Raw genomic sequence first — 10,943 nt, 5'->3', positions numbered from 1 at the left:
CTCGTTGGTTAAACTGTCTAAGCGGTTGCTTGTGATTTCAAAAAGGGCGCATACGAGTTCAAAACCCAGCGGCGTCGTCATTGTCACGCGGCATATTTAAATTTGTACTTTAAAATCTGAAACTTAGCGGAGGGGTAGTGTTTTTCCATGGATGCGATTTTTAACGGCATAATGCTCTGACTCTTGATAGTCAGAATATTTCCTAGCAAATCGCAGATTACCATTTACAATCGGCTATTGCCTCATTTCTGCTACGTTTGTCCAATAAACGATAGTGTCTAAGGCAATTTTCGAACAATATATTTTTTTAAAAGATTCAAAATTTGTATTTCACATTAAATGAATAAAAAATTTAAAATCTCCGATAATTTCAACTAAAAATTAATAATTCATACTTTTTCATTTCTTTGCAGCTACAACAAATTTTGTTGGCAAATTCACTCAAAGCGTTCGACGAATCGTCCAGGACGTCAAGGATGAAGGTGCACCTAGTAAGACACAAACCAACACACATCAGTCCAAAAACAATCACCCCTCACCGTAAATAATAAATATTCATTCGGTTCCTTCTATTTTTTAGGTGGCATGAGCCGCGAGGAGGTCATCGAGACAAACGAACGCCTTCGAAATTTACGCATACGTCTGGAAGAATCTTACGATACGGCCAAACAAGCTTTAATAACCCTCATGAATAAATATGGTGACTCGAAATCACAGCGTAATATTTTTCAACGTTATCCCATGCTGAAAATAATGATTAAGGTACCGAACGTCGTGTAAATGGGAACTTATTGTTCTAAATATTTTTTTTTTATTTATTCATAGGATGTAATTCGACTGGAAACGCAATATTGGGCCCTGATCGATATACCACGCCAGGAGAAACAAGAGACGGTACCCACCTATGTGATGCGTGCCTGTTCGATTATGGAAAAGACGCAGAAATCCGGAGAAGGTGTAAAAACCTCCGCCAAATTAGCAGAAGAAGCAGCGGAAAAGCGTGAACGCTTGGAACGATTGGAAAGTAAGAAAAGCATACAAGTATTAGGAGTCAAAAGACAAAAGTATTTAGGTCATGTTGAGAAATTGTTCACCAAAGTTTGGACTAAATCGCTGACTCCGTTCAGATTTTATGTAATTTGTGAGGGAGGAGACCTTTGCGCGAGAATTTTTAAGGAATATTGTTAAAGAAACGACAGGGATGTAAACGTGTTTTTTAAAGAATATTTTTAAGAAACGACAAGATAATAATCGTGTGTTTAAGAATATTCATTAATGGACAGGCAGAGCATTTGCCCTGGATTTTTTTTATCTTGATTTTTTAAAAGAATATATGTACAGATTCAAAAGAACTATAATCGAAATACAAAGACTATTTTTCAAAAACTATAGAAGCCATAAAAGGATTATCGAGACTATTATTTCGGTTTTTTTATTTAAATATTTACAAAAAATATATAAAAAAATAAGTGTGAGATTTTTAAAGGATAATCGCTATCAAAATATAGGAATTTAAAGGCGGCAACAAGATTCCTAAATATTCGTCATAGACTCCATAAAGTATATATATTCATGATCACCATAAACTTCGATTCAACATTGTCTCTCTGTCTGTCCGTCTGTCTGTTGAAATCACGATACAGCCCACATTATTTGACGTAGAGCAGAACAATTTGTAATGTGTCTAGGATGGTTGGTATTGAAAATGAGATATATCAGTCCAAGTTTTGGCATAGCCACCATATAAAGGTACCTCCCGATATTCGGTATTTCGTTGATTTTCGCCATATTTTTCAACGGATTTGTCTAAAAAATTGGTACTTGTGGGTCATAATAGGTTTTAGCTCCGGGGGCGGAACTATGTATGTATAATGGTACCCACTAACATTCGGTATTTTGATAATTCTTGTTACAATCACCCACGGGACTTTTTTCAAAATTGCATTTAAGATAACAATCCTTATAGTATAAAGTTTGGTATGTACCCCATATAGCGGACACACTCACTTTAAGTTTTTTTTTTTTTTTTTTTTTTTTTTTTTTTTTTTTTTGAAAAGTTTAACTGTATTATGCAAATGACAACGTCATTTTTTGTAATTTAAAGTGGAACACGGTTGAATTAAAATACTTCCATATAAAAATGTTTCTTTACCCAATGATGGAAGGTATTCGTCCGGCCGAACTTTGAATTCTTTGAATTTTTGTAGGGGAGGTACAAAATGGATTGAACGACATGTTATGGCTATTTAAAATGCTTCAAAAGTTCATTCATTGTGGTTAAGGTACCAGAGGGACTGTACCAATGTTGGCGATTTTCGGACTCAAGCTAAATCAGAAACCCCTTTCGATTTTATGAGATTTGTAATTGAGATTTTAATTGCGGAATGGTATGGGGAGAAGGAATTAACCGTTACGGGATATCTACGATTTATTTATCCAGTTTGAACAAAAAAAGGAGATTCATTTCACATTTCATATTTTTAACCATTTGTTAAGGAATCAAAAGGAGTGGGCGATACTCTTCATTATCTAAATGTTACAAATATAAACTAAATCGGACACTCTCTTTGCTTCATATAATTTTTACCATTTGTGGCGGTATTAGAATGGGAATTGTTGCCCATCTAAATGTAATTTGTAGGAAATATTTGACTAAATTCCCTTATTTTTTAATTGGCTATAAAAGGTTAAGATGAAAAGAACTAGGTTTGGAAGGACTGAAATAATTATATTTTTCCTGAATTCTAGTATCGCACGGCCTCTCTCTTGTCCTAGACTCTAACCGCAGTCAAATACCCCGTGGATTGGTCACCTCTTTAATATTCTGCGCACATCTCCAAAAACAATATTCTGATCCTAACCTCCAAGTAAAATTTCATTAAGATTGGACTCTAACTGCGACCTATAGAGTAATTACAAATTAACATGGACAGATCGATGGACATCGACTCATCTCAGCGCGATAGAATGGATGGATTCCGAATATCAGAAGGTACCGAAAGCGGAACCTGTATAGGCATTACTATGACGAACTCTAGATAAAGAACTTCAAACAATTCAGAAAATGTAGCTTAAATCCCAAAAACACCGAAAATGGGGAGGTACCTCCATATGAAAACGTGGCTCTATATATGCAATGATCTGGCGAAGGAGAAAGAACCCATTACGAACTCTAACTATCGAATTAAAAACTATTCTGTTAGAAAATATGACCTTAACCGTCAAACATGACTCATAATCGGAATTAAGCTGCCTACTGAAGAAATACAACATACGATTACAAGAACGGTCATCACTAAACCGATTTAGAATTTAACGCTGGTCAATTTTGGGTATTACATAAGTATAGAGCTAACATGAATATGCCCTCTATTGTATGGAGGAGGGTATAAAAACACATAAAATTCTGAAAATTTATAGAATATTTTTTTAAATTGATAGTACGGTTTTTACACTTTAATTTTTGAAGATTTTTTCATGCTAACGTTGACCGTGACTGCGCCTCAAAATGTTCTTCCCCTTAGTAAAATTTTGGCATACTCTTTCCAACACTTTGGCCGGAATATTACGAATAAATGCTCTAATGTGTCAAAATGTGTACAAATGCGTCAATAGCAGCGGGCTTGTCTGTATTGACATGAACCCATTGAGCCAAAAATGAGCTTTGTCGCTGAATACAATTTTTTCGATAAAAAAAGTGGATTTTCGGCCAGCTTTCAAAGAGCCCATTCACCAAAAGTTCTGCGTTGCCGTAGGCTTCAACTATTGCACCAGTTGTTAACAAATCGTAAATCAAAACTTCCAATAGTAAGTTTGTGTTCCCAGTATGTAGAGAACATCCTTGTAGCGAATTGTGTATATAGGTTGAAGTACCTCCTGATATTCGGTATATTCACGATTTTGGCCCATTTCCCCCGGGAATATTGTAAATGTTGTACTTAGAGTTCGCAATACGTCATATGACTTAGAATTGCCTAAATAGGTGTGAATTCCTTTATTCCGTATTTTCGCTATTTTAGCCACATTTTTCACCGGAATTGTTTCAAATTTTGTAACTGGTCTTACATAAGAACCAGTTGCTCCTTGGTGTCCTCGAATTGCCCCTGGTATAGGTATAAAAAGTTCGGCCCATCCGAACTTAGCTGCTGTTTTACATTCTAAGGTATCAACATTTGAAGACACTTAATTTCAGTAAAATTTACATTAAATGACTTAACCCATTATACCTATGTTAACACTTTGAAGCATTTTGACGACATAATTGGGTGAGATAAAAAACTGCAAGAACGTCAAACGCCATAATTTTTACATTTTTTTTTAATTTTATTCAATGGAAGCAAAAAATGTCGGAAATAGGATACATTTTTAGAATAAGTCTAGATTTGTTCGAATTGGTCACCTTTGGCACGAATTATGACCTTCAAACGCCCAATGAAACCGTCACACGCTGCCAATATTTTGGCCCATTTCCGGCGAAGCGCTTGCTTGGGGTGACCGACACTTTGGTATTTTTTAGTGCCAACCTTGCTTTCCAAAATACTCCAGACACAATAGTCCAGCGGATTGGTATTTTGATGGTCATTGTGTGCTGGAAATAAAGCGAGGAACCTCATAATTTTGTGGCGCGTGCTGAGTGCGATGGTGAAGAGCCCGGTTGGAATGTTCAAGGTCTGCGGCCAAAATGATTCTGTGCCCGAGGCTTTAATACACCGTCGAGAATATTTTCGCGATAATATTCTACATTTATTCTGATGCCACGGTCGATTAATACGAGCGGAGAGTGACCATCGGCTGTTATGGCGGCCCACACCATCACCATGGCCGGCGCTTATGTTCTGGTAGCCAACCGAAGGTGCAAATTTTCTGCTGACCTCTTTGTTTATTTACAAACTGCTGGACAACAAATGTTTTCTGTTGCGGTGTAAGTGCTTGCACTTTTTGGAATTTCAATGGCTTTACCCGAGCTCATTTTTTAATATTTGCCGAATGGAATATTGTGATATGTCCATTGTGACGCGGGTTTCGAGCAAGTCGCTTCTTGACTTTTCGAACCATTTCTGCTGATGTTGCTGTTTTCTTCCGCCCACTTCCTTGACGTCGGGCTACGCTACCAGTATCATGATAATGAGCGATGGTATGAGACACAAAAGATTTATTCACATTTAAATGCTGGAGTTCTCTAACTATAGCCGCTTGTGGTTTTCCAGGCAAATGTAAAGAAATCACGCTTGAATTCCATCACGAATAACTTTTTCTGGAAAATTCTCAACAAAATGATTTTGTACGCTTGTAAACAATATATTGAGCTGTCATTGGAATAATTTTAACAGCTGCCGGACGAGTGGCTTAGAAATGACAGCAGTTTGAAGTTGGTTGCAGTTTTTTCATCTCACCTGTATATTAATACTCTATTAAACTGTTATATAACTACTAAATATTAATTTTTTTTATTTCAGATATGACCACCGCACAAATTGAACATGAAAATAATCAACTCATAAATGATTTATATAGATTACTTAAGAAATATTTAGGCCTTAGACATTTAATAAGAGTACTGAAGGTGAGTACCAAATGGGGTTTTGCAGAGATGAATAAAAAAAATATATGTGCCAAGTATTTTATTCATCGCACAGTTAACTATTGACAATTTTTACTAACCATTTCTCATTTGTGTAAATAATTGTCTTCAATGTGAAATAATGAATTTTATTCGATGGTTTTTAGGAGGAATACGGAAGTTCAAAACTCTATCCCATCTTTCCGCGTTACACCATGCTCAAGGATATGATTAAGGGTATTATGCACGATCCCGACTATATGGAAGTATGTCATGAAATAACCAATTAAAATCGATGTTCATCTGTGTTAGTGTAAAGTGTTCGCATTATTTGAAGAGTTTTGTTTTTTTTTAAGAAGTTTCATGTTTTGTCAAAAGAAAACGAAAATACGAAAAATGATTCGCCAGATATGAAAGAAACATAAGGTTTATAAATGTTTTGTAGTATTAGTGTAATAGTAATGTAAACGAAAAAGAAGAAGAAAAGCAAAAAGAAAACCTCTATCAATGGCAAAATGAATTTTTGTGGAAAGAAAACCAAACAAAAAAATAACCTCATCTCTATCATTATGGAACAACAGGAATGGCACTATGGTATGATTCCAGCAATAATAATGATTTGTACTCATATGAAACGCACAGATTTCCAGACATAGAAGTACATATGTCTACCTCTCTAACAATGTTTAAATCTTCTGCAGGTCGGCATGAAGAAATCTCCTCAAAAAATCTATCTAAGAATGTAATGATAATGAATTTTGATGAACGTTGTAATGAGAATAATCGTCAAATCAAACCACCACATATCCATCATACATCCATGTCCTCATACCATTAAAACACTTATAACTGTTAACATATGTAACAGCAGCAGCAACATAAGAATTGCTTTATTGAATATATATCGTTCCTCAGTACTGTATTATATGTTTGCATGCATTTTACTATTATTTGTTGTTTGAAGCACATATGTGTGTTTATATAAAGAAGAATCGAATTAACAAAGAAAACAGCAATTAATTTTGACCACATCACACGCTTACTACCCTGCAACCCTATTTGCCTAGATTCGGTATTCAGACGATATATTGTTTTTCAGGAGTTAATGGTCGATATTTGAGATAATTCCAGAGGGTTATGTACTGATTAAGAAGCTGGGTGCAAAATTGAAATCACGTTAATAATGTAAAAATACCAAAAATTAAAAGTTAATATGGGGGTAATGCTGAAACTTGGACCCGTATTGATCATTACCATTCATTACGAACATCAAAAACAAATCTCGGACAGTTTCCTTGGAAAATATAGCTAGAACTATGGTGGCGGATTCGATCCATTATGGATCAGACTTCGACTCCGGATTGACTCGGAAAATATAATCCTTTTCATTTTATATCCTATTTTCCTTTTATAGAGTTATAGGGTGATAAAATTTAAAGCTACCATTTCAAATTTCAATCCATTCAAGGTATGCGAGGACTTTTGTTCTGAAATACCACACTGTGCTATTAGGTGTTATGTCTTTGTACATTTTTTTGTAACATGAAGAAATAAAAAATATGTAAGTTTGGCCGGGCCTATCTTTGAATGTCCTCCACCATTTGGAACGAATTTGACAATTTAAAAAAAAAAATAATAATAAAATAAAATTCGTTAAAAATTCTATTAAAATACCGAATGTAGCCGTTAAATTAGATTCTATACATGGACCTATATAGGCAACTTTTGTCATAACCCATTATAATATTCAAACGCTAAACTTGAAAAAAATTGGTGAATAATGTAGCTAAAATCATCAAAATACCGAATATAGGGAGCTATCGTTGTTTTAGGGCTATACGAAGACGGGAACCTGCACAGACAATTTTCTGTCATAGGCCGTAGCATCTATTACGAATTTCAAATACCAAATTTGAAACATTTCCGGTGAATAATGTCACTTAAATCACCAAAATACAGAAAAAGGGAGGTATCATTATGTGGGGGCTATACCAAAACGTGGACCTTCAATACCAAAAGTCCTGCAGACATAATACACATTTGAGTAAATTTTTATCAACCTACTTAATTTCGTTCGGAAGCTAGAGTGACTTCCACAGACGGATAGACGAACAGACATCAACATAGAATTTTATGCTGATAAAGAATATATGTACTTCGTGGGGTCTAAAATGTATATTTCGAGTTGTTACAAGCGGAATGACAAACTTAATATACCCTCATACTATGGTGGAGGGTATAAAAAGGAGAAGAGAGACTCATTTTTGAGGAACCTTCTAGAATCACTTTCTGAGTTGTTTTATGGATGTCTATCATCCTCTTGCCCGACCTGCCTGTCTGTCCATTTTTGTTTGACTTTTGAACGATTCTTATTGTTTAGTAGTAGAAGCTTAGTAAAAATGGAGCGCTGTGAACAATGCATTCTCTACGTGAAATTGTTTTACAAAAATTGTGAAATTTTTGCGGCTGCAGTTCGCAAATTGCGATCTATTTGAGGTCACAATAATGCTCCAAAAGAGTCAAATGTAAAGATATTAATGGATAAATTAGCTGAAACTGGGTCTATTAGTGATCTGCAGATAACAACGAGCCTTCAACCAGCCAAGGAGGGTTGGAGGAATCATCAGACATTTTTTTTTTATAAAAATAAGGCAGGTCAAGCCAAACAGTCAACGCAGTCAGTGCATTATGGTGAATTTATAACCAGTTTTTCTTTCCAAGAATTGAAGAAAGGGATGTGGTGGGCATGTGACTTCAATAAGACGGTGCCAAATGTCATACAGCCAGAGAAACGATTCAATTGCTGCATCAGTGATTTTCCGGTCGTGTTATTTCGTGTTTTAGAGACCAGAATTGCGATTTAACGCCTTCAGATTGTTTTCTTTGGGGTTATTTGAAGTCAATGGTTTCCACAAATAAGCCTAATAGATATTGATCATCAGATTTGTTATACTTGTTCTCCATTGCCGTAGTATGCACTCCGTAACAACCATATTCGGGGAAATATATCAAAAAAAAAAAAAAATACTTTTGATAAATTTTATTGAGATCGGTTCTGATTTGGATACACCTCCCATATCTATTTTTACCCGATTGTAAGTTAATTGTGCACCAAATGGCCAATTTATGCCCAAATGACTGAATTGTGGCACATACAACCGAATTTAATCTAGAAGCAAGTACATAGAATCCGAAGAAAATCGGTTCAGATATAGCTCTCATATATAGGTTTTATCCGATTTGTGGTTTAAGTCCCCTCACACGATATCGGATGCAGCCCAGAAATACCACTACTAAATTGTATTAAGATCGGTTCAGATTTGGATGTAACTCCTATATATAACTTCAACCGATTTCGGGTTAAATGTGCACCAAATGGCTAATATCAGTCCAAATTATACGAATTTTGGCACGACCTATCGAATTCAGTTTTGAAGTATGTACTTCAAATTTGGTGAAAGTTGGTTCAGATATAGATATAGCTCCCATACATATGTTTCATACGATTTGGTGTTTACGTCCCTCACATTCGTAAAATGCATTCGACAGCAATGATATTTGGTACTCGATTTCGTATGGAGCTCGGAATTTGGATTTAGCTACCATACATATCCTTAATCCAATTCATATTTATTGTGCAAAATAATATCAGCCATTTATTAATAAGCGTAGTGGTGTAGAATATCATATAGTTGGCCCGCCCGACTTTTTACTAGTTTTACTTCTCTTTACTGGTCCGTTCTCGTCGTGGCAAATTTGTTGTTTTGCTTTTCAGAACGATTCCATAGTTTTCGAAAATTTTATTGAATATCGATAATTCATTCTCTTTAAACCCACACACCTTCTTCGGTATGATGTTGTATTTAGGAACATTAAGTAATATTTATTTTGTGTAAGTGTATATGTTCCCTGTGACTGTGTACTACATACATATATGTATTCTATGAATGTGATATATTATGCTACCCTCATTAATTAATTACCCGTTTGCCCGTTTTTTTCCTTTTTCTTTAACAAATCGTTTTCTTTGCAGATAAGTATACCATTGGTTTTAAATACGACAGGACAAAGTTAATTTTGCTAATCATCAATCATACACCACCACCACCTACCTACCTACCTACATTCACAAAACCCCAAAAAACCCACAATTGAATCCAGCTTGTTTTAATTTGATGGCAAAAAAGAAATCGTACATTGCTTTGGTAAAGAAATAATTATATTTTTCATGCACACACCTCTAAAAATATTTGATTTTCTTTTATTGATTTTATAGAACTTATTTTGTTTTGTTATTTTTCCTTACCATTCTATACTAGCTTGTAGAACAATTAGTAATAAATAATTATTGGAACAATTGAGTGAAAACTGTGTTCCTAAATAGAAAAAAATACATGAATTAAAAATAATTTTCCATAGCTTACAATCAGCTGCTGTTGTTATTTCTTTAAGAAAATTTTAAGCATTTCACCTATCAAAGCGGCAAAAAGAGGTTTCATGTCAAATAATTTTGGAAATATTTTAAGTTCAGAAAATAATTGGCAATTTGTAAAGTGTTCTCCTCATCTTTGGAAAAAAATCTTTGTTGGCATTTCACTTATTTTAACAGTTTAATGACAACATTAAAAACCAAGCCCAGAAAGACATTTCAATATTGATAGCCCTAACAATAGCATCTTATTTGTATTTAGAATCAAAAATAATTTCAAATATTTTTTGATTTGAAACTCCTGTGTCACTTTTCATTCCTCTCCACAAATCATATAGCATTAAATAAATAATTATAAAAAAATTAAAAATTAGCATAGTGAAATAATTACATATATATTTATGTTGTTGAAAACGCATTTATTTTGTACTACAACTCGAATAACGATAATATTGTTTTTTTTTTTTTTTCAAAACCATAATAATATTGAAGAATTTAGATAAAACAATATACATACATATATGATACTTATATAGATAAACACAATACTTTGTACGTAGCTATATGAAGATAAATTAAAACAAAAAACAATATAAAACTTCCAAAGAACTTTTAACATATCCCAAAACAAATTTAATTTTAAGATTTAAACTCTCTTATTTTTTTTTAATTTTAAATTTTTATTAATTTTTAATCTTCCATATTTCGTAAAAATCAACGCTTTTCACTTTCTTTGTGACGTAATATTAAACTGAAAAGATTGGTTATCAAATATCGTAATTATTCACTGCAATAAACCATAACATATTTGTTTTGTTTGGTTAGAGGATGTTTAATCATACGGATTTGACCATACATTCCATCTATGATAGTTTTTCAAAATAATGGAGTAGACAGATGTGCAGTGATCTAGAAGTTCTTTCTTGTACATAAAATGAAACATTAAATCTAAGA

At 33.9% G+C, this 10,943-nt stretch overlaps 1 protein-coding gene across 1 annotated transcript; it reads left to right on the top strand.

Annotated features, from left to right (window-relative positions):
* Positions 1 to 376: 376 nt before the first annotated feature.
* LOC101890033 (uncharacterized) lies at positions 377 to 9,913 on the top strand. Its single transcript, XM_020036332.2, has 6 exons — positions 377 to 491; positions 581 to 762; positions 826 to 1,024; positions 5,457 to 5,563; positions 5,728 to 5,826; positions 9,594 to 9,913. Exons 2-6 carry the CDS (start codon positions 586 to 588, stop codon positions 9,633 to 9,635), a joined length of 624 nt encoding a protein of 207 aa, XP_019891891.2. The 5' UTR covers positions 377 to 491; positions 581 to 585; the 3' UTR covers positions 9,636 to 9,913.
* Positions 9,914 to 10,943: the final 1,030 nt, after the last annotated feature.

Source organism: Musca domestica, unplaced genomic scaffold, assembly GCF_030504385.1.
Source record: "Musca domestica strain aabys unplaced genomic scaffold, Musca_domestica.polishedcontigs.V.1.1 92, whole genome shotgun sequence".
NCBI lineage: Eukaryota > Metazoa > Arthropoda > Insecta > Diptera > Muscidae > Musca > Musca domestica.
The sequence above is the reverse complement of the archived record's forward strand: the minus strand, read 5'-3'. Positions and strand labels throughout refer to the sequence as shown.

Coding starts and splice junctions, on each gene's coding strand:
- LOC101890033 (XM_020036332.2), top strand. CDS start 586: ATGAGCCGCGAGGAGGTCATCGAGACAAACGAACGCCTTCGAAATTTA. Junction 763..825: donor TGCTGAAAATAATGATTAAG/GTACCGAACGTC, acceptor ATTTATTCATAG/GATGTAATTCGACTGGAAAC. Junction 1,025..5,456: donor ACGCTTGGAACGATTGGAAA/GTAAGAAAAGCA, acceptor TTTTTATTTCAG/ATATGACCACCGCACAAATT.